General features: G+C 42.9%; 1 protein-coding gene across 1 annotated transcript in view; it reads left to right on the forward strand.

Annotated features, from left to right (window-relative positions):
- The window catches only part of Ppargc1a (PPARG coactivator 1 alpha), a 633781-nt gene that overhangs the window by 170801 nt on the left and 438085 nt on the right, over nucleotides 1-24895 (forward strand). The window contains exon 2 of the mRNA XM_048414959.3: nucleotides 13029-13093. Within this exon, the coding sequence (XP_048270916.1) occupies nucleotides 13076-13093 (18 nt within the window). The 5' untranslated portion in view covers nucleotides 13029-13075. The remainder of the gene's footprint in view (nucleotides 1-13028; nucleotides 13094-24895) is intronic.

Consider the following 24895-nt stretch of genomic DNA (forward strand, 5'->3'; position numbering starts at 1 on the left):
CAGCCCCCCTCATGTTACATTGCTGTTCTCCTGAAGACTGGGGTCCAAATCCCAATACCCACATGACTGCTAAAAACTTTCTATTATTCCAGTTCTAGGGGATCCAATCTCTTTTGAATGTTAAAACTTCAATGCTGAAAAAAAATATAAAACCCAATCCTGGAAAGTTATTTTTGCTTTTTATGAATAATCACATGATTTAAAAGAAATATTTTAGATTTTGAAAGCAATCATACTGCATTATACAGAGAGCAAAAACATAGCCCTTATATTTTATATCATGTAAAATAATTTAGTTATGTGTATTAATTTTATCTTTATTATGATTTAGCGAGTTTACACTTAATGGTTCATCTGCACACACTTTAGAAAATACTAGCTCCACAAGGGTAGGGCCTCTGTGTATTTTGTTTATTCAAGTGTCTTTTGCTTGCTTTAGTACATGACCCATAGCAGGAATTCCATAAATATGTGCATATTAGTTTCCGATTTGCTTTTTTATTTTATCAGCATGCCACCTACTTACTTTATTCCTAACTCTTTTAAACACTGCTTTAAATTTACAAAGCAATTGATTGCTGCTGGAGAAATTGCATCCAATGTAGAGACTTCTGTCTTCGATATTTTTCAAATTGTATTTCATCTTTCTGTATTGACCTAAAGCTTAAGTAATACACTCCTGTGTCTCAGAAGGTTATTCTTCTTGGGTCATACTTGGTAGCCATTGAAATCCATTACTTGTCTATGAGGTTTATGCCTAACTGAAGGGTATCTAGTCTGAATGTTTGTTTCCTTCAGAGGTGGGGTCTTGCTGACCAACCATCACCAGACTAGGGCTTTTATCTATAAAGTTAGCATTAAGAACCAAAGAAAGCAAGATTTGATCATATATTTGTTATAATTAACCTTATTGGGCAAGAAAATATTGGCTGAACTCTTAGCAATGGCCTCAGATAATACAATATTGTTCTGTTTCAACCAGAAGATGCCTACCAGAGCATACTGGACAATAACCCATTCTTTTAGAAAAGAAGGAAAAAAAAAGAAAATATTTAGTTTGTGATCATTTTACTGGACTTGTAAAATAGACCCTCTTCATGCCTGCTTAAAAGATTGACATGTTAGGACTAGAGAGATGGCTTAGTGGTTAAGAGTGGGTATTGGTTCCCAGCATCTATGTTAGGTAACTCACGACCATGTGTAACTCCAGATGCAGGGGGTCTACTGCTGGCTTCTGGTCGCCAAGGGCACCTATTCTCACATACACATATGTGCAGACACACACGCACACACACATGCACACATATACACATACATATTTAAAAATAAAGGTAAAATCTTAAGAAATGTTCATGCCAGCATCCAAAATGTACATGCCAAGCAACATGTTAAAATTTCTGTTGTAATAAATCAAAATTATTTACACTCTCCCTTGTTTGATTATTAGCTTCAAGTGCTTCCACCATCCCTGAGACACAAGCAAATCCTCCCAAGGATCATCATGAAAAGGAGACTCATAAATCCTTTAACCTAATTCTGCAATTGATCCCCTAAGAAAAGTTAAATAGCACCATTGTTTGTAGATTGCGAGATCACCACAAAGATAATTCTTTTATAAATACAGATGGTGCCCTTGTGGAAATGACATGACAGTAAGTAGATGCCAACAGAAAAAAATAAAAAAATGAAAGCGACATGCTGATTAGCTAATGACATAGAGTTCAGGAGAATTATGCTTCTTTTTCTGAGTTATTGTTTATTTGAACTCACAACGCCCTGTTCTTATTTTGATTTTTAAATATTTGTTCTTTTAAATATTGAAAAAGTAAAATAATGAGGTATTTGATTATCTTGAGCATACAATGCTCATCACTGGTTGGTGGGAAATCAGCCTGTGAAGTTTCCTTCTCTCCTCCCACCCAGGCCACTTTTTTTGTTTTTGTTTGAAGTTGCTGCAATTGCCAGAGGCTACAAAACACAGCACTAGACTCATTAGGACCAAAATATGAATCAGTAAATATGATATCTGTCAATTACAGATATAAAAATGACTTTTCATGTTTTGATATTCAAAAGGAAAGGTGTAAAGAATCCCTATTTATTGAGAATGTAATATGTGTCATACTGAGGACCTAGTATGTGCCACACCATAGAAGTCATCTCAAATATTGTGTCCTGCTGTGATGCGGGAGAATTGTCTGTATTCTGTCAATCATGTTTTAAATAAATGCTGATTGGCCAGGCAGGAGGTGTAGGCGGGAAAACTAGACAGGAAGTAGAAATGATACAAGGAGAGCAGGAGAATTCTGGGGAGGAGAAAGTTGATTCCTCCCTCTCCTGCCCAGATCACCGAAGCAACAGGATGTGAGCTGCCCCACTGAAAAAGGTACTAAGCCACTAAAAATAGATCAGATAAATGGGTTAGCCAAGATGTAAGAGTTAGTTAATAAGTAGCCTGTCCTAATGGGCCAATCAGCTTTATAACTTATAGAGTCCTCTGTGTGGTTGATTTTTCTCTGGGACTAAACAGCTGGGGGAACTGGGCAGGACAGAAAACCCAAATAAGCGAGCCCCTCATGTTACACTGCTGGAGCTCTTTTATTTGTTTTCTGTGACCTCTATGGTACCGAATTACTACCACATCTCCCCTTTCCAACATCGGTTTAACAAACATTGTAAAGAGGAATGAACCTGGGCATCACACCCACAGTGTGGAGGTGCTTTGCATACCAGCACTGAGTTTCCCACCTCTTCTGTTTGTTCTTCTGTTTGTTGGTGGATGGAATGTGAGCAATGTTGCCCAACCTTTTGGAAACAGCACGTGAATAATCCCGTAATCAGTGTAATGTATTCTGCTCTGGGAGTAATCAAGTCATTGAGCTTTGAAGTAAGATCCAATTTTTGGAAAATGGCTGATGAATGCAGTTTCCGTATTCAGAGGAGGCTGATGTACCTGGACTATTTGGGTCTTCTAGTTGAATAGGGGGAAAACGTACTTGAGGAAACTCAAGTGGACTATTCTAAAAATAATCTAAGTTTCGGGATATATTTTCCTAGCGGCATAGTATGCAATTTGAGATTTTAGAATTAAACGTGTCTGTGTGCTTTTGAATTTTGGATTGCTGGGAGAGAGCCTGCTTAGCTGGAAGGGAGGGATGGGGAGATGCAGCCGGTGCTGAGTCGGAGGGTCCTCCGTTCCCTTCCCAGGCTGCTCTTTCTCGGATCTTTGCAAGGTAATGTCCTCTGTGTTATTCATGTCTTAACTTAGAAGTTCCTGCTTCAGACGTTTCTCCCCTGAGCTCATTTCCGCTGCCCTGAGCCGCAGAGCCAGAGTCTCTATTTCCTTCCCTCCCTTCCTCCCTCCCCTGCTCCCCCTTTCCTTTCTGCTCCTTCACCTTTCTTTCTTCCTTTCTCTCTTTCTTCTTCCTTCCTTCTTTCTCTTTTCTCCTTCCTCTCTCCCTCCCTCCTTTCTTTCCTTCCTTTCTACCTTTCCTACCAACCTTCGTCCCCTTTTCCTCCTCAGTTCTTTCTGTGTATGTACACGTGTGTTGGTGTGGAGACCAGAGAGCAACCTTTGGTTGGTAGCATAAGGTAGATCTAAGGTTCCCCAACCCCCTTGCTTTTTGAGCTATATTTCTTACTAACCTGGAACTCACAAACGAGGCTCCCCGGCAAGACCGAGGGATCCCCCTGTCTCTGCCTTCCCAGCACTGGGATGGCAAATAGGTGTCCACGCCTGACTGCTCCCCTTCCCCGCCCCTTTCTTTCCCAGTTCAGGATTGAACTACAGCCCTCATGCCTGTAAGGTGAGCACTTCCTAAATTTAGTCACTTTTCAAGTCCCTCTTCTTAATTATAGCCAAGAAAAATACACCTCCCCCTCCCCTCCGTGGGAGATGATGAGATCCTGGAAGGAGAAACATGGGGCTGCTTGCCATGGTATTCAAAAGCCATGCTGTAGTTCCAGACTTCCTTGGGGGCACTGGTGAAGGACTGACTTATTGAATGAACGCTTGATTCTAACCCAGGAGTTCCACAATTCTGGGAGACAGACAGTTGCCTCCACCCATCGTGCTCATTGCCAAGTGATTCCGAGGACCTGAAGCATCCTCCCTACTGCTATGATGCAGGCCAACTCTAGGGTGACATGCAAAGGGGCCAGGCTCACCGGAGCCATCTGGTTCCAGGCAGGAGACTGTAGCTAGTTGGGTAGTTTCTGTTGCCAGGCAGGCCATACACTGGTAGTCGGTTGAAACATGGCAACGTCCCGGCTAGCTAGGCTTTCTTACTTAAGATGTTCAGTTCAAAATTAAGTCCTGCTAGTGGGTATGTTCTACTCTTGATTCGCTTGACTTAGCCGTCTGCTCCCCATTCACCTTTATGCTGGACCATGAGCCCTTCGGTGGTCCAACAGATCTGTCACGTACACCTCTTCTTTGTTCCCAGTCCCTTGCTTGTCTCTTCACTGTTTCATTTCACCCTTTCCTTCCTTTCCTTTCCTTTTCCTTCCTTTCCATCATTGTTCTCACACTTTCTGCTCTCACCTTCAACCTCTTTCCCCTTTTCTTTGGTCTCAGAGAATATAGCCGAAGCTCTTCCTTCCTTGTCTTGTAAGCCCAGGAGGAGTGAGGTCAGCCCTCCCTTCTACCTCACATTAATTCTTGCTCTAATAAGAGAGAAAGTATCCATGAGAAGCCATACACACATTGTGTGTGTGTGTGTGTGTGTCTGTGTGTCTGTGTGTCTGTATGTAAAAGCTAGACATGTTTGAAGTAATTGTTGGTATTTTAAGTTTCTTCCCTACTTCACTGCGAACCATTGAGATACTAAAACCTTGGGTGACTTCCAGGAGAAGGCTTCTCAGGCATAGCAACAAGGGGATTTGGCTTTCAAGGGAATAATTAACAAAACTATTCTAAGAGGTCATTTTCGGTGGAAAATTGGGGAATTACCTGTCCGGGGGAATGAGAAATGTTTAGATATTGGCATTTCCCCCGATTGCACTGTGGTCCTGGGATAATGACTCTTTCATATGAAAACTTGCCGTGTTCCAGTGGCTAAGAATCACTGCTGAGACGCTTGTTTAGTAAGCAGAAAATGTGTTCAAATGTGTATTTTTAAAGAAAGTCATCAGAGCACATCAGAATCAAATGGGTGCACACTCCTTAGTTTTTGTTTCATTTTTAAAAAAGCAAGCACAATGTTTCTCAAAGTTGATTCCTTATGTTAGCCATCAAAGGCAATTTTTCCTTGTCAAAGAGTTTTTGCTGAAGTACCTTGGGGAGTCATTTGAAAGGTTGTTGTTGACATCCCTTGTATGTGATGTCCAAGATGGGAAACTACATTACTTCATTTTCTTATTATTTCTAGAATATATACAACTATGGGCTATTTTTTTTAAAGTAATACCTAGTATTTTTCTTTGTTGGTAGTGGTAGAGAGGGATAGTTGGAGACAGGGTCTCATTCTATAGCCCAGGACAGACTCAAACTCAAGGTAATCTTCCTACCTGACCCTCTCAACTGCTGGGGTTGTCTATGTGAGCCACTATGGCTGGTTTAACATCGCTATGGCTCTAAGGTCACCGAATTTAAAATTATTAGGTCACATGGCCATGAAAACAAGGATGAAAGGGTAGCTCTGCTCCCCTCCGTTGTAAGGGGCCTTGTGTTCTGCTGTCTTTTCTGTTCCTGAGTGAGAAGATGGAAGTGACTTGTCTATCACTTCTTCAGCACCAGCTCCTCTGGGGTGTGTGTTTGCAGGGTGTCTTCTCCTTGCATCCCTGCCTGTGACCTGCACAGCAACTCATCGGTGACATTTTGCAGATGACAGTCCTGAAACTCAGAGGGGATGTGTATAATTTGTGTAGATCACTCCATGGGTAGGGTGTGGAATGAAGGACAATGGTTTCAGAGCCTGATGTGAATTCCATTAATCTAAGGTTGCTTAAGATATTTACATACCATAGCATGGTGTTTCTACACAGCAACATCCCAACATTACTTTACATCATCTCTAGATTTCTAATATAATCTATGTTAGGATATGCAAATGCTCTGGAAATAGTTGTTAGACTGTTTCACTCAGAGAACCGTGACAGAGGAAACAGTTTTGCGCATATTTAGCACAGATGAAAATTTTATTTTTCTGGTCTTCAGCTTGTTTGGTTTATAGATGTAGTAGTACCCAGGAATGTAGAGGGCTGATGGTGTGCATGTATGTTTGTGTTGTCTGCCTGTCTTTTCTCTATCTATCTTCGTCATCATCAGCACCATCATTATCTATCTGTCATCTGTTTATAACCTTTTTATCCTTTTCCACCCATCATCTAGCTATATGCTGATTCCATTTCATGACCTGAATCGTAGCTGGAGCCCAGTGACACATATTTCTTGACATGAAATGGAAATAAAATATATATGAAGTATGTAAATGCCCCTGCACTTCTTCACTTTCACTGTTCTTTTCTGGACTATTTACCAATTTGGCACATGCATTTATCTCCTGGCTTGCATCTTCACATATGAATATTACCTCTGTGTGGGAAAGATCTTTAGGTCATTTGCCAACCACGGTGAATCTGCAGTAGAGATTCTGTAAGTAGTTGGTGAAGTAATAACTTGTCCAAGGCAAGTCTTCACTACTACCTCAGCTTCCTGAAAGCTCCTCAGATTGCTTTCTTTACTTGTCTACTTCTCTCTCAGGAGTAGTTAAAATCTACTTAGGACTGTAAATAAAGCAGATCCACATTCATAGCTGCTCCATATCGCGAGTGCTGAAGGGCTCTGGGTGAGTGCATGGGGCTGGTTGCATCACAAATACAGCTCTGATCTCATATACTGGCAGAAGGGCAGCCACAGGACAGTGGAGAAGGCCAACACCCCATTTTCCACTTCACCCCCAACTTCCACAGCAGAGATCTTTTCTCCAAAATTCCAAAGCCCTTCTTCATAACAGCTCACCTGCCCATCGTCCCAAACCACTCCACTCCCTAGGATGTTCGTAACCCAGGACAGAAGAGATTTCATATCATTAATGTTCTCTGTAGTTCCCCATATGCCGTTCTTGGAAAGGGTCAGAGGGTTCCATCAGAGAACCCCGGAAATCAGAGGGGATCCAGGAAATCAAAGACCCCCCCCCCCGCCCCCGCCGAAGAATCCTTGTCTGGTAAGCTGGGTGGGCTTAGGCAAGTGTGATGCTCAGGCAAGAATAAAAGATGGAAAATGGATTTTCTTTAAACTTTGATATTTAGGGAAAAAAAAAAACCCTGCGTGACTCTGCACCCTTGGCCCCTTCCTGTCGGTTCCTCAGAGCTCAGCCACATCTCTTGCCCTCTCCCCTCCCCATTTTTCTCTCTGTCATGACTGTGGCAGAAGGATGGTTTTGTGAGGCAGGTGACAGCCACCTTCGCTCCTGCAGAACCATCAGAAAAGAGCGCAGGCCTCTGACCCCAGGAGGAAAGCAGAGCTGAGTTGAAAGGCATTCTGCCAAGATGTTCTCCCTCCCCATCAGCTGAGACAGGAAGAGCCGGCCCTGATTGGATTAGCACTCCAGAAGCACTTTAATCTCAACTGCTGCTACCTGGGGAGGGAAGGCAGTGTCTGACTTGTGGGAGGTGGGAGGCTCTGAGATGCTGAGCCTTCTCACAGTGAGGGTACCTGCAGAGAGTATTAAAGGACTCTCCCCAGAGATAAAACAGGGGATCCCTAAGAATGAGTCTGCGGATGATCTGGATCCTGGGGGTTAAAACTGTTAAAACAGGCTTTGAACACACACAGCCTGGCGGTGGCAAGCTGTTCACCAGGAGCTGGTTCTATTAGAGTCTGAAGGGAGACTTTAAAGGCAGAGATGGGGGTTGAGGCGATTGCTCAGTCAGAAAAAATGCTTGCTTAACAATTATCAAGACCTGAATTTGATACCCAGAACCTAAAAAATATATATAAAAAAAAACCAGGCATGGTGATGGGCATTTATAATCCCAAAGCTGGTGAGCTGGTGAAAGATGAATCCTTGGAACTCACTGGCCAGCTGTCCTAGGTTCCTGGTGAGTCCTAGGGCATTGAAAGACCCTGTCTCAGAAAACAAGGTGGACAGCTACTGAGGAAGGATATCTCAGTTTGGCCCCCACATGCATTCACACACACACACACAAACACACACACACACACACACACACACACACACACACACAGAGAGAGAGAGAGAGAGAGAGAGAGAGAGAGAGAGAGAGAGAGAGAGAGAGAAAAGAACTTTATATTGGGTAGGCATCCATGGTAGGAAGATGGGAATAAAAATAACAATGCTAGATTATAAAGAAGGATCTCTCTTAATAGCCAGAAACACCAAGCTAGGAGGACAAGAGAAATGGAAGATAACACAAATGAAATAGAGAAAAGCAAAGAAAAACCCAAACAAACCAAAACAGAAACACAATCAAAAGGAGGTTATCTGTCCAAACACAGGCTGATGTCTAAAGCAGTTGAAACAATGAAAATCCTTTCTAGGCACACAGTTCATCTCTTAAACCACTCAGAGTATATAAACAAAATAGATACTATAAATAAATTGCAAATATGGACAAAGTGAATCACCAGAATAGGCTCATCCTCTGTCCAAGTGAGATAGGCCATCTCTATAGAAGGAGGTTGCCCAGGGCCCTGAGGTGGGAGTGGGCAAGGAGAGGCAGAGACCCTAAGGGCTGAATTACTTCTTCATCAGACAAAGTGAGAGAAAGATGCCAGAACTGAGATTCGAGAAGCTGGTCCAATGGAAGGCAAAGAGGGAGCACACACAATGGTGTCTGTGATGGAGTTAGCGATGAGTGAAGCAGGCTGGAGAAGGGCAAGAAGACTAACTGGAACACTCTTGACCATGTGGGGGCTTTCCCAGCAGGGCGAAGGCTTGGGGAGTTAGGAGTGGACTTCTGACTTCTGGAGTCATTCTTTTCTTTTGTTTTCCTCTTTGTCCCAAACTCTCAAATTATTTAATCTCTGCCTTTGAGTACAATATGCTTTAGAAAAGATTTCTTTATTTTAATTTTGTGTATATGAGTATTTTGCTTACATGGCTATAAGTACCATGTATGTGCAATACCCACAGATGTCAGAAAAATGAGTCATAGATGACTGTGAGCCACCACGTAAATGCTGGGAACTAAACCTGGATCCTCTGTAGGAACAGCAAGTTCTCCTAAATATTGAGTCATCTCTTCAATCCATACTATGCATTAGAAAATAGCTTTTATTGTGTTATTATTCATCTAGGATTTTATAGATCCACACAATGTATTTTGATCATACTCATCTCCATCCCTCCTTTTCTCCCCGACCCCCACATCCCAACGTTTCCCCTTTCCCACTTCTTGGGATTTTTTTGTTCTGTTTTTTAATCCAGTTAGTTCAGTTAGTGCTACCCTTACACAGGTATGGGCAATCCACAGGAGCATGGACAGCTGTCCTAAGTAGCTTTTACGGTCAATTCAACATAGTCTGGAGTCACCAGAGAAGAAAGTTGATGATGGGACCGTGCAGAACAGACTGGCCTGTGAAGATGTCTGTTGCAGAAATGTCTTGATGTAGTAAGACCCTGCCCTTTTCAGGCGGCACCGTCTCCTCAGCACATTGTTCTGGGCTGTAGGAGAAAGCTAGACAAGCAAGGGTCTGTGAGCGAGCCAGCAAGCACTGTTCTCTATGGTTTCTGCTTTAAGTTTGCTTGAGTTCCTGTCCCCACTTCCCTCAATGACAGACTATGACCTGGAAGTGTAAGCCTCAAACAATCCTTTCCTTCCCTGAGTTGCTCCTTGCCAGAGTGTTTTGTCTCTGCAACCGAAAGCCAACTAGAGCAGAAATCTACTAGTGGTCATATTCCTGAAGGAAAATGTCCCTCCCTTCACGATAGCTGCCAACTCCCATTAGATCCACCAACTCCCAGTAGCACATTGCTTAGGAGCAGACCTTGTGAGCCCCTTGCTTATCCATGCTGGAATAGTGACCAGCTTGATCTTGTAGAAGTCTTGTGCTGGCGACCCCAGGTGCTGTGAGCCCTTAAGTGCAATGGCCTGGCTGTGTTCCGAAGACACTGATTCACAGGGAGCCTCTTCGACCAGTCTGTCATAAGCTTTTTCTCTCTTCCTTAATGTTCCTTTAGCCTTGGGTGTGTGGGGTAGGGTGGCAGATGTTCAGGTGGTACTGAGCACTAGAGTGATTCTTATGAAACCGAATCAGGAGAGCTGATAAGGTGGCCGGACCAGATCTCCCAAGAATAGATGTGTCCCATTCTTCTGTGTTCCAGAGCTGTATGAAATTGTGCGTGCGCGCGCGCACACACACACACACACACACACACACACACACACACACACATATTAAGTGGGAAGAATTACCTGGGAGAAGCAAGGTAGAAATCCATAGCTATTATTTTTGTGGCCTCTAGCTACAAAAGCTAGTAGGTGAAGAGAGTCTAGAGACCCAAAATGGGGAAAAATGACATTTTAACAGTTTTGTCAGGTTGGCAATTTAAAAATAAACTTGAATTCAATGTATACCATTAATGCTAGAGGTTGTCTCATAACGATGCAAAAGGGCCTTCTTCTCACTGGCAGCTTAAAAACTAAAAATCTATGTTGTAGGGGGTGGGGAACCTTATTTAGAACAGACTTATATGACTGTGACATCAGTCCACAAAGCCCCTGAAATCAAACCAAAGCTGAGCCCTGCCGAATTAGCACCATAACCCATGTCAGAGACTTGCTATTATCCTAATATCAGCTTTTGGATTCTGTCCAGTCCCATTAGTAATTCCCATGTTGATCGCTCTGTTACTCGGGAACGTTAATTGCTTCTAAATCTCTTTGGATGTTCAGATGCTTGGGTAAGAAAAAAATTCTGACTGGCGAAGGTGTGAGTTTTATTAATGTGGAAGCAAACAGGAAGTCTGTTTAGAGATCCGAGTGAAGTGTCTGTGACTGAAGATGCCCTAAGTGGCAGAGGTGGCACCGTTCTTCGAATGTCTGTCATATGTTAGTGGTGTGACAGTGGGAGATGGCACACAGCTTGGCAGAAATAGCTATGGTGTTTCTTTAAAACCCGAGTGCATTTAGATACACTTAGGTGATCAAATTGTCCCCCCTCAAAGGGTCCCACTTTGCTTGGTATGGAATGGTGACCCTGAGACCTTCGAGGTAAATTTGCACCCTAGTTGGTGCTATTAAATCAGGAGATGAAGAAGATTTGGAGATGGTGTGGCCTATTATCCTATTATTGATCTCCTTGGCTTCTGAACTAGGAGGAAGCTGGGAAATTTGCACCAGAAGCTTTCATACTTCAGATAGTGAGAAGCAAAGGGCCAGGGAAAAGAAGAGGTGAGGGCGGTAGAGCGGTTAACGTCGAGCTGGTCAGGCAAGGAGGTCACCCAGCTTTTGTTCCAGTGATCAAGAAAAGAAAAAAAAAACTGATAAGCTGGATGTTTATTATACTTTCTTTTGAACCATTTCACTGAATGTTAGAAGAGTTTCTATTTTTTTTTTACTTTTTTTGTGGGGGATGGGTAGTGCAAAAAATTGACATTCTTTCATTACTAATTACAACAGTACCCTGTGGGAAGGAAAAGAGGTGGGAAAGAAAGGAGGACCTGGGACTACCCACATACTGTTGATTATGCATATGGTTTTTTTTTTTTTTGGTCCTAAATTCCTCAGAGATCAAATGTGACTTGCTTGGTGAAGTTCCTTTTGTAATAGAGGGAAATAGAAAAACAAAGAGATGGGCATATATATATATATATATATTGGTGTATGATAAGTCTTAAGGCATGATACGTATTAGAAAGAAAAGAGAAAAGAGGGAGGGAGAGGTCTGTGATGGGTTGCGGCTTCCTTAAAAGTGGTTGGAGGAGGGTTCAGTGAGGGGGTCTTTGGGCAGTGAGCCCTGGAATTGACATGGTAACCTACAATGGCGCTGTGGCAGTGGTGTGCATGGGAAGGCAGGGTGTGGGAGGTGGGGAAGTACTTGGACGTCTGAGGAGAAAATGGGTTCGTGTTGCATGGATGAGGACAGAGAAAAGTGTGTGATACTGTGACCCTGAAGTCATGGGTTTTGGGAAGACGCTAGATTCCCATTTTCCCAGAGGCATGTCTTACCATGCCAGGGAGCATGGCACACACGAAGAACCCGAACTCATCTCTCTCAAGAGTTGTCCCTGAAGGGACTATCTTTTTGAGACAAATGTCCATGACTCACTAGGAGTGTCCAGAAGCTGAAAGAACATTCTGCAAGCTTTCTGATCATGGTGGTTGCATCTGTATTAACATCACCAAATCACAGGATTAAAAATGTCTTGGTGGCAAGGAAGGCCCATGTCATTCACGTTCTTGTGAATTCCAAGAAACCACATGTGGAGATAAACTTACTTGTAGTAACAATCAAATAAATACATTTTTTAAAAATGTGTGAACAATGGCTTGAGAGTGATAGAAAGAACGTGATGTCTTAGAAAGATTTGTTAAAAATACACCCTTCTAAAAATGTTGTGAGATTACATTTGAAGCATTCTGACTCCCTTGGAATGTACTTTAAACACAAGTCCATATGCTGAAATGTGAACATAAGTACAACAAACTGAGCCGCAGAAACATTCTTTTTCAGGCCAAATTTTAGTTGGATGGTTGCATTTTGTCTATCTTATTTTCCCTCCATGTTTTAAACTGAGCATGAGACGTGTTTCCTGCCCTCTCAGGGTATTAAATGGATGTCGGGGTTTCTAAGAACCTGGGGCTTCCCTCACCACTGTTTTCCCTGGGGTAACTGTGTGTAAGTTGAGATTGGGAGAAGAATCACATGGGAATATCAGTCTCCAAGGGAGGCACGGTGAGCGTGTTATGTTGTAATATGGAAGACCAAAGTTAGAACTCTCTCCTCCTTCCCTTCCCCTATTCTCACTGTAATAGCCCTATAATGCACCCTCCTCCTTGTTATACTTCAATGTCCACATCTGCAAAGTGAGGGTAACACAAACCTACCCTCTGCCTTTCAGGTTTTTTGCGAAAATCAGTGAACTAATATTGGTAAAATTGGAGCCCCATGGATGAAGGGTACTTTGTAAGTATACCACATTCTTGTCATGTTCTTTTCTATTGCTCCAGAGTGCGAATACCGGATGTCTGTTTTTACTGCATTGGGGATTCAGTTACACCATGTTTCACACCCAGATATTGATAACCTGACTGTCTTTGAGGAATTTAATGTTTCTGACCTCTTAAATGTTTTATCTAGATGTTAGATAAAGAAAAAAATATCTCTTCTACAAGAGCGATAAGTTCATATAAATTTGACTATATAATTTGGAATAATAAATGTCTGTGCTGTGTGTAAAAATGTTGCCATAAACTGTTGATATAAATTCAAGGTGTTTTCATTTCTTTCTCCTCACTGATTGCATTGCGCTTGTGTTTTGAGCCCTCAGTTTTTATCTGGAAGAGAGGCTGGTTTCCATAAGGGTGAGTGCTGTCTTGACAATAAAAGCCAACTAGATTGTTTGCTGAGTGTTATGTTTCCAGACTTTGTGAAAGGGGAGGAGGCCAAAGAGAATGGGGAGATGGGTTCAGACATCCCTCTTACACCTGTTTTCTGTTTAGGTGACTTGAAGTTGCCTTTTATCCCTTGGAAGGCAAACATCGCAAAGCCATACAACCCCGGAGTGGGGCAGAAGTAGAATTGTCCTCCAGCCACTCTTTTACCAAAAAAGCCCTTGGTAGTGGTGAATCTTGCTATTTTTCTGAATCAACCAGTATCCTAGAATTATGTATTTGACCAGGGAGGCTGGCTGGCTATGTGCCCCGTACTTAATCCATGGAATTTTCTTTTGAAAGAGTAGATTGTAACCTTAAAAAAACTCCCAACCCAAAGGAATTCACAAAGTTCCTGGAGTCCATATTCTTGCCCAGCCTTGGGATTCTAGTATGAGTCTGTAGCATCTACATCTGTTGGCCGATTCTAAGGGCTCCATCTCACTAATGGTTGAGTGTCTCTGCGGGGAGGCAGAAATTGTACCAACAGCATTCATTCTCCTTGAGTTGATGACAACTCCATTCTCAAGGTACCTCCCCTGAATCTTAATTTTACCATCCATCCCTACCAAGAACAGTTCTTCCCCCTTAAATATGAAACCCTTTCAGCTATTCATGACAGATCTCTGAAGGTTAGTCTCAGGTTACTGTCTATCCAAAAGGAGGCCCATCGTCACAGTGCCCAGAGTCTGCCCCTTTGCAAAGGTTCTCATTTGTTTGTATCTTTCTTAACAAGCAGCACTGAGAATCTACCTTCTCCAGGCCCTACTCTACACCCCAGAGTCAAGAGAGCTAGTCCAAAGTGGAAGGGAGCTACCTCAGAAGATGCCATCCGGAAGCAGAAGCAGGTGTGCCCTGGGACTGCTTTGAGCATCAGGACCGCGAGACTTACATCCTTCTGTGAGGTGCAGATGACTGACAGGGAGAAAGTTGTTTTGGTTAATAATACAATCTGCTCACCTCCTGTAGACACAGCAGCAGCCTACTAATCCGTTAGAAGTGAATTAAGGTTGTTTATTGATGTTTTAAAGTAACTGTCAGAGTGAAAAAAAAAAGTTCACCCTAAACGAGACCACTCACCTACTTCAGAGTTGTTGTTTACTCTAAGCTGAGTGCATAAATAATATATTGAGATCCGAAGGGTGATTTGAAGCATTAGAACACGAAGCCTCCTGTTTACTAACTGTCATTGGGCTGAAGAGAATTTAAACAGCTCTGAACCTTTTTATCCGTGGATGCAAAGCATGAAATTAACTTCTTTCATAGTTAGCAGAAATCATGATGATGGCGTCTTGTTGTCCTGTCTCCTGCCGATCGGGATCTTTTGTTGCTATGCAGGACAGGCCTTGGCAGCAGAATGCTTTTTAATGTCTCCTTTGAAACAAGACCCCCTTACTCCCCCCACAAAGTAGGCAGGAACCTGTCTGAACCAGTCAGCTTTCTATGGGTAGAAAGAGGCACAGAGGAAATAATGCTAACCTGGCTTCCGGGGGGGTTGTGTTCTGAGTGCTGGTAGACCTGTCTGAAATCCCTTATCCGTGAGAAGATTTGGAAAAAAAAGCCTCTGCTTCCATTGCTTTGTGGGAAGATGGTGAAACTCCCATGAGGTCATTGTGATGTGATTTAAAAGGTCAGGCGTTATAGGTAAGTGACTTGATACCAACTGCTAACATTATTAAGGCTGGATGATAAAAGAAAAGGCTGCATTTGAAGTGAATTACATGTACTAGTTCATTATATCGCAATTGTCCTGTGGCATATGAGCTGACAAGATCCCAAATCTTACCACTCCAAAACCAAAGGCCAGGGAAGTCATGTGGCTCATCTCACCCATTTTGTGGCTAATTTTAAGCGTGAGCTAGTCAGGGTCCAGAGTCTGTGTCCTTGACCTGTTGGGGAGGAAGGGCCAGGTTTTCCTCTGCAAGACTGTACCTCTTAGTCACATACAAGGAAATGAGACATCATGTGTAAAAGCCTGGACCACATTCAGGCCTAGAAAATAGAAGGATGGCTTTTCCATCATCAAAGAGAGCTACCATTGGGTAGGGATGCCGCAGACTGTATGGGTTAATTATGTTTTATGTGTAAAGCCTGGTGATTCTTAGCTGAAAAGCTCTAGATGAAAAGACCTATTACTTGTAAGGCTTCCAGAAAAAAAGACATTTGATTCACTTTCTGTCCCTTTAAACTCAAAAGTGTGATAGCCCATTTTGGTGTATAGGGAGAGTGTTAGGGAATGAATAGCAAATGTATGGAATGTTTAATTTTGCATGATTGCATTTCACATTTGCTGAAGTAACAGAGGCCTCACAGAACACCTATTTTTGATGTTTTGATGGTGTGCTCCAGGCTTTACAGCCTGATTTATGAACTTTGTGGGATAAGTCCTTATTAAGCAAATGAACAGAAATGCATTTGTGTTCACATCACTGAAAACATTCAATTTGGACAACCACTTTTTAAATTTCTATTTACACTATATTTATTGGAATTTCAAAAGCGAAAAAGAGTCTAAAGACATTCATGGGGAAATAGGATGTGGATTCGTGGATGTTTCTCCTCAGAAATATGTTTGGTTTGTACTGGGGTTAAATTTGGGCTTGCAAGAGTCAGGGTCTGGCTTGCTTTATATTTTTGAATGTAGCAGCTCAAAAATAGCATCCTTTCCATAATTCAGAAAATGGGTGGACTCTTGAGAAGTAATCATCTGGGGGAAAGAAGAAATTTTGTTCTTCCAAATTCTCCAAATCTCAGCAACTGGCGCTGTGCTCTAGTATTTGTTAATACAGTAACTTAACTGCATAATTAAATACACTATGGAATTCCAAGAACTGGAAGCTTTGTTTCCTCATCACAACACACAACTTGCTGATGCTGAGAAGCACACGAAGTATTTTCGAAAGCCAGGCTCATCCCTTCCCATCGTGTGCCCTCGGGAGCGGTTGCGACTCCTCTCGCCCTTTGGAGACACGTCTCTTGCAGGTTATTTTTAGTCAGTTGTATTTAGGAAGGTGAAACCAAGCAGGAAATTCCCCAAATCTGACCTGCCTGCCCAGGCCATGCGGACTGAGGATCGTTTCTCTGAAAGTCCCCGTGGTGCTTCTTGGATCCTTCCACATAGCATGGGTGAAAAGGGATCTGAACATGTGTGCCGGTCAACCAAGAAAGGCCCACTCTATGTAGTAGCTGTGAGATAGCTTCATGGAACCTCTTAGAGGTCAAATATAGTATGGCTGGCTTCTAGGTGTGTGACAGTGGAAAAAGATAGCCTTTTCTTCCTGCCTACTCGTCAAAGAAGACATTTACTACTCACATCTTGGTGGGGTGCAGAGTCGAATTGGGTTAATATACGAAAGGACCCGAGAAATCACTGGGCACATCATAGTTCTCTAGTAGATGGTGACTGTTTTAATTAGACAGTCCAGGGTGAGGGTTCATATTCACGGGAACTGTAGCAAGTGTTCAAGTGAAGAACAAAACAGACTTACAGTTCCGCCCACCCAAGGAGTATTTGTTGAATCCTTCATGCACCACTCTCCATGATGCCAAAGAAATAACGATAGATGGTATCGTTACCTGACTGGCAATAGTTCAGTGGGATTGGGAAATAGACTGCTAGAAGCATGAGGATGTTGGTGATGACCATGATGAGAATGGTGACAAAATGATCAAAATAGCACCGAGTGCAGAACAAAGGTATGTTTGATGGCAGGAGCTGGCTTGTCCTCTGTGTCTCTTGTATCTCATCAACAACTGGGCTTCTTACCATTTAGTTTGGAATTCAAAGCAGTACAGGAGCACAGGGTAGGTTCCTGTCGCAGGGGAGTTGCTTAGCACCAACTGGACTCACTGAGCAAATGACATCAGTAAAATGGGCTTTAAGCTCTTTCTCCTTAGGAGTCGGTAGTGGTTGCCACAGCCAGTTTGTGAATATCGATTTAGTTGATACTGTTGGATTCGAGGGTAAACCCGAGGCGCATAGGTGCATAGGTACCAGACCATAAAAACGACTGTCCCTTGAGGATCAGGCAAGTGCTTCCGTAGTCCTTGAGGCTTCAGTGCGTCACGTCTCTCACCAAAGTCCACATCCGGCTGAACACATTGGATTCCCTTTTGTTCATGTATGCACATAAACTTTTCCCCACCAAGTTTCATTTTTGAAGAATTTTGAACCTACAGAAGTTGAAAGAATAGTCCCTAGGGACATTTTGGACCCATCTCTACCAAGTTTCATTTCTGTCCTGTTCGGCATATGTACCTTTGAACTTTGACCTCATTCCCCACATCTTCTATCTTCCCGTCACTGCACTAGAGCTCAAACACAGATCGCCTGTCTTCTGACTCCGTATCCGTAGCGTTACATTTACCTCCTAAGATCTGTGTTTCCAACTTGTAAATTTTGGAAAGGAAGTCAATAGGAGCATTAAAAGAACTTTTCTTACAATTTTAACAACATGGTTTAAAACTCACTTCTTAAATCTTATTTTTAGATAGCATACCAACATGCTTAGAATGTGGTCAATGCAAGATAACTACAACTTAAAGGTTAGGAGATTTTTCTGGATGCAGTGACATTCTCTTCTATAGAGGAGAATTTTAGCTTTTTAAAGGCAAATTCCCTGGGCCATGGTTTTCATGAGAGTCTTCCAAAAGTAGGTGGGAGTCTCATTATTAGCACAGAGATCACTGCCTTCCGCAGTATGGATACCCACTGTGAAGAATGGCTTTCCAGACACACCGCAGTGGCTCTGCTGGACGTTGGGGGTGTGGCCTCAAACTGAAACAATTATACTTCGGATTTTGGATGACAATGACTAATGAGTATGACCCCCTCCTTCTTTTCTGATCGTCCTGACCATTAGTGAAAAATAAGGTGTCTGTCACAAAGTATGACAAGACATGCCAGACAGCTATTTCCATGTTCTCTGTGGAAGCCCTAAGAGTGTGGGGCGGGGTGTGAGGACTCCCGGGTGCTGCTGATGGAGGCCAGGGAAGAGGGAAGGGGACTAGTCTTGGAAACCCAGGTCATTCTCATGCCTATCAAATAGCTCTGAGATGATATGCTTCATTTTGGGCATCTGCCTAGCAGCTTGCAAGGAAGTTGTGTTAAAGCTATAGAAAAACATTTTAGAAATCGTGACATTAGTTGGTAGAAGAGGAAATCGGAGATGTTCACCCAGCCATGTCGTTTGGCAGTGAAAAGAGAAAGCTGTCAACTTGAAGGGTGGGAGAGGTTGGAAAAAGCATGAAAAACAGACACAAGAACCAGGGTCCCGCTGTATCTGAGAGTGTTAAGCAGGGTCAGAAGCCTGTACATCCCCTAAGGCAGTAGTTCTTAAATTGCAATGATTCCTGCCCCTTAACCCAGAGGTTCTGATTCAATAGATCTGGGGAGGGGCTCGGGAGTCAAGGTTTTTAACAGTCACCCTGCACCACTCTGAGAAAGTTTGCCCTGCGGTCATGTTTACATCACAGAACATGACAGTATTTGGTGTTGTTAAAGATGACCAGAGTTGTAAAGAAACTGTTAAGTTCAGTCTAGTGTATTGTAAACCCTTTATTTTTTTTTTCAAATTCAATGAAATTTTAGAATGCTTTACTTCCAAAATGCATACAGTGGGAACAGTTATCCTGAATGATGGAGCCGGGTCAAGGGGCAGACAAACAGAATTATATTACAGTGTAGAGTTACCAAGCCAGGGGGAGGCTTGTGCATGACTGGGGAGAGCAGGATGCTGCCATCCAGCTGAGCTGTGGAGAGAGCTCTTGACAGGGAATTTATGGTAATGTCAACGACATGGTCACAGACTTTGAAGTCAGACATCCTGGGTTGGAATCCTGACTCTTGGTTACAAGTCGTGGGAATTGCTCTTGAAACCAGGGTTTTCCTCTTAGGGCCAGAATGAAGACTCAGATAGGTGATGTGTGGGCTAGTATTGCATACAGACCTTGCAAATTAATCGATGTTCAGTAAGTGGCTGCCAGGACTTTTGTGTTTAAGTTTTGTGTTGGTGGTGGATCTGCTGTCGGTTGGCTCTGGCTTTGGTTGAGGCAGGAGCATGGTTTCTGCAGCTATGCCAAGGAGGAACCATGGTGTAAGTAAACCCTGCAGTAGAGGACGACAGATGGTCTTTTGCCTAGTTTAGTGTTTCCGAAAGTGTTGTCCATATGGGAGGGTCTAGATGGCACAGACCTTTTACCAATATTAATTAGTTTAATCCAAATGGTGACTTATGAGATGGGTATTATTTATTTAATGAAACATAAAACTGAAGTACAGAGAATTTAACTTGCCCCATACCACAACGTTAGTAGGGGCAGAGCTGGGATTTGAACACGTGGCATCTGTTCTCCTAATTGCTTGGCTATGCTGTCTTAATAATAGTGAGCCTACCCACATTAAGAAAAGATCACAACATAGAAAAAAAGGCATGTTGTTATTGATAGTGGCGCCTGCAAAAATGGTAAGGTTTTGTAAGTAAAACTAATTTTTTTCTTTTTCTTTCTTTTTTCTTTTTTCTTTTTCTTTTTTTTTTTTTTTTTACAAAGTAACTTGATTTAATGAGCCATATGAGATGAGGGAGATGAGGAAGAGAGGCAGGCAATCAGATATGATGAAAGCCCTTTGGGTGGTTCCCAGATGAACTGCCTGGGAAATTCTGGGGCAGCGAATGATAGCGGCAGGAATAGATTGGGGATCCCAGGGGACCTGGGATGTCGTGTTCTCTAACACAGTCATGTGTAATGACGATACGTTCTCTGACTTTGGAGACAGAAGCAGTCGGTTCACCCTGGCTGGAAGCTCAGGGAAGGAAGAACTTTGAAGCTGGAGTGAAGTTCGCTTCCATCCCCTGTGTGCCACTGGGAAGCCACAGAAATCCCCCCATGGCCTTGCCAATTTCCAGAGACTGGGAAACCGGATATTTTTGATTTATATTTCCTCCTCTTCCCCTCTTCCTCCTTGTTTTAACTAGTTCTCCACCTTTTTAATTTTGCATGAAGATAGATTTTAAAGAGACTATGGCCCAAGAATCGAAATGCTTAATGCAACTCAATAGGCAAAGGGTCTAAAACCCTCTCCCAGTAGCATTTTAATTTACTTCCCAACTTTCCTGGAAGGTACCTGTGTCTACCCTGGAGTCTCTCCTTCAGATGTGGTCAGAAGACCCCAAAGCCTGGATAATCTTAAAGCAATCTTTGCTTAGGCTTTCATATTTGCAGCAGCTTTTCTGTTTTTAACAGCTTGATTGAGGCTAATATTAAAGTGGCCTTCTGCTCCCTGAGCAAATGAGCACAGGTGTTAGCTCACACATCGCAAGCAGCCATCGTAGAGTCAACCCTCGCCAGAGCAAGCAGTGGTGGGCAATTCTTCTGCCCTACAACTGGAATGGGGGTGCCTGCCCTGCCTTAGGCTCTAGCTTTACAGTGCTGTGCTAGTGTAAGGCACACACGCACACACGCGCACACACACATACACATGCACACACACGTGCACATGCACCCACACGCATGCGCACACACCCGCACACACATGCACATACACACATATGCACACAGGTACAGGCACACACACACATGCACACACACACACACACGCACATGCACATGCACATATGTGCGCCTGTGCATGCACACACTCCCCTCAACGTATCCCAGGTGTTTTTATCCATTTTTATTCATTTCCTCTGTCTGAGGTTGAGGAAAAGAATTCTCATCCCGTCCTTGTCTATTTCTGCCTTTTTATGATCTGGTAGGTAAAGGATATATATTCACACTGGACTATTGCCCTTTAGACAATGGGAGATATTAATTATTCAGAATTTATCAGTTTAAATTACGTTTGAACAAATAGTTATTGAGTATCTACTATGGAATCGTATCTACTATATGGTATACTATTCACCTGCGGAGGATCAGGAAACTCAGGCTCAGGGAGGTGATGAGATTTATCTTAGGTTGTGTACTCTTGGCTCTGTACAATTTACCTGAGGATAGCTCCATGTTGGGGTTCAGCTTTCTGCTTTCTTACACCACTTTCGTGTGTCATATAAACCCCTGGGGAGTAAGTTTCTCCTCCTGGTAGACTGGTGTTTCCTTAGGACTGAACATCTCCATCATCTGCCCGCAAGGAGGTAGAACATTCCTCCCTGCCCTCGTGGCATAAGACATGGAGTGTCATCAGATGTCACTCCCCAGTATGAACCTAGGCGACAAAGCTTCAGGAATTCCCCAAGGAAACGCCACCAAAGAACATCTGCCCGTGCCCCAAATGCAGCTCCACAGACCGAAAGAGTCTTCACAGTAACTTGAAAGTGGAATTGGTTAAACGTGGGTTTAGGTGTTTTTGGACAGTGACTACATGATTTTTTTCTTTTTATTTGTTATAGGTGAAAGGTTGAAAAGAAAGTAACAGTGCGACTTGAGAGCTGTTTTTCTTCCCTGCATGTGCCTAGTAGTTATTTATATCTGGAAGTTTCCATTGGGATTTAGTTCAGGATATAGACTTGGCAGGGTGGCTTCTGCACTTCGTAGTGACATTTGACAGACTGCAGGCAAAGCGGGATGGATTTCTAATATCTAGATGGATGGATCTGGGAGCGACGTGTTGGGATTGGACTGTATTATGAAATGGATTTATTGATGCGAATCTAAAAGCAGACCTTTTCTTGTCAATATGCAATCTGTATCAATAACTTTTGATAAATTAGGCCTTCGACCTTTTGCTTTGTTTGTTTTTTTATCAACTCCACTTGGCAATAACAATAAAAGACTCCAGGTGGTGCATTGTGAACGGCTTATTGCACTCCTCATGAGCGTGACTGACCCCAGGGCTCAGTGCTATGATCTTGCACATGCTATCCGCATCCAGAAGTGTGGGTTGCTGTGCCTCACTTCCTTCCCAGAATTAGATATTTCCCCCATTCAGTTGCATTTCAATATCAGCCCGCTGCATTAACCTTGAGATGCTGTGCCGGTGATGTACATAGCATCTTCATTTTCCAGATGAAGAAATTAAGACCCAGTGAGGTCCGATGAGCTGCCCAGGGCCACATGGTAAATCTTGAATACAGCTGGGTTCAAGACAGAGGTGCCATGGTTCTTGTGGGAGGGCATGAAATTTTCTTCCTCTGTGATTACAAAGAGAAAACAGTTGGCAAAAAGCTTAGGTCTAATCCTTGTTCTCCAAGTGTTGTGAGGTGGACATCTCTCTCTGTGAGTCTTTTGGGGAGGAAATCCATCGGTTCTGTGAGAATTAGAGTGTGTCCTTGAATTTGGGTAGAGCAAGATCAAGGATTTTCTTTGTCGCTGTTGGATGCCTGCCTCCAAGGATGGCTCTTATCATGCCCCACGTATCTTCTGTAGGGAACAGCTCTGTGCCCAGCCAGAGAGATGCTGGACAGAATGGGGAAGCTAGGTGATCTTCTGCCTAAGGAGCTTCTGTTTAAATTGTTGCAAATGTTGAATGTCAACCTCTTCCCTCTAGCCTGTTCCATTTGTAGGCTGGTAGACAATGATAGAAGGTGACCAGGCCCTGCAACTCCATTCGCAGGACCACAGTCACCAACACAACCACAGTGAGCGACTGTACCTGCTGAGGCACCATACTGTATTCACTTACTCAACCCAGCCTGTTAACTGCCTCAAAGAAGGCTCATAGCGCTACCATTGGCTGGCGATCTGCGTTCCTGGCCCAGGCGCGGTTCCAAGTAGATAGCCAATCTCTTTGATGTAAGTTTTGTTACTTGTTTGGCTTTTAAGCATCTTCAGGACTTTTGAATTAAACCGACTTTACTGCCGTCATAGTGGCAAGCTGGAATAGAAAATGAAAGGGGTAATTATCTGCTGAAATACAGTGAAGCAGTTCATAAACTAGAATGCTTGGGAAGCAAGGAGAATTTTACTAGACTAGTGCAAACTTAAAAAATAGCCTTTGCTGGAAAAATACCTTCTATTGTATTTTCACACTCATGTTTTGTGTTTCTGTCCGAATATACATTATCTAATGGTGTAAACCAAGTGTTCTTCTTGTAAGGCCTGCTGGGTTATCATTCTGAGCAGGTGCTTTATTTTATTACTATATTTTTGGTGAGTTGAGGTGACAAAGAGCATTATTCAAGTAGGTGTCTTATAGAATAGAAAATAGTTCCGTTAGGACTTTTTGCTTGTTTGTTTTTCACATGCAGTGGGCTCATTAGCACGTTTCTATTCTTACTATAGCCCTCATATTGGGGAAGGAAGACCTTCTGCCATGATCTAAATATGTCTTCACAGGCTTCATGTGCTGGTACTCTGACTCCCAAAGTCCTTTGTTATAACTTTTGAGAAGTGAGACCTTTGGGAGTTGGGTCATGAAGAGTCTGCCTTCATGAATGAAGTAATTGATTTGTGATTTACTAGATTATGAAAGCAATAGGTTCATTATCAAAACAGCTCCTTCTGGCATGTTTGCTGCCCTTTTATTAATCTTGAACTCTGCAAAAAGTCCCTACACGCAAGAAGGTTTTTATAAGACTCTATTCCTCAGTCATGGACTTCCCAGCTCCCAAAACTGTAAGAAGAATGCTTCTTTAGTAAGTTATCAAGTCTGTGATACTCAGTTGTAGCAACTGAAAAGAAGGAAATAAATCTCCCCAAATCCATATTCTCCAAGACTCAAATAGGGCTGGGGACATAGTACATTGGTAATGTGCTTGCTTAGAATGTGTGAGGCCCTGGATGTGATCAAGAACAAAAACAAAACAAGTCCAAAAAAATACCACCACTACCACCACCATCAACACCACCACCACCACCATCAACACCACCACCACTATCAACACCACCACCCACCATCAACACCACCACCACTATCAACACCACCACCACCAACAATAACTCCAAACAAAGCAGAAGCAAGCGAAGTTCACCTGAAATATAGTTAGAAGGTACGCTTCCCTAGCGATGCTGGCCTGACAGTGGTGGAAGAGCAGCCGGAAATCTTCGTTAAGCATCTTGCTCTTTTCTAACATCACCTTAACAAATATAGTAGGGTCTTTATTCCTCTTGAAAATTAACTTCTAGTGTCAGCATGGAAAGTAATGGCCTACCAAAACACACATACACACCCCAGTGTACTTCTAAAGTCAGTGTAGAAAGTGAAGGGTTACCAACACAAACACACACACACACACACACACACACACACACACACCCCAGCATATTCCTAAAATTAGCATAGAAAGTGATGGACTACCAACACACACACACACACACACACACACACACACACACACACACAAACAGCATACTTCTAAAGTTAGCAGAGAAAGTGATAGACTACCAAAACACACACACA

The sequence above is a fragment of the Myodes glareolus genome, chromosome 8, assembly GCF_982192425.1.
Source record: "Myodes glareolus chromosome 8, mMyoGla1.1, whole genome shotgun sequence".
Classification (NCBI taxonomy): domain Eukaryota; kingdom Metazoa; phylum Chordata; class Mammalia; order Rodentia; family Cricetidae; genus Myodes; species Myodes glareolus.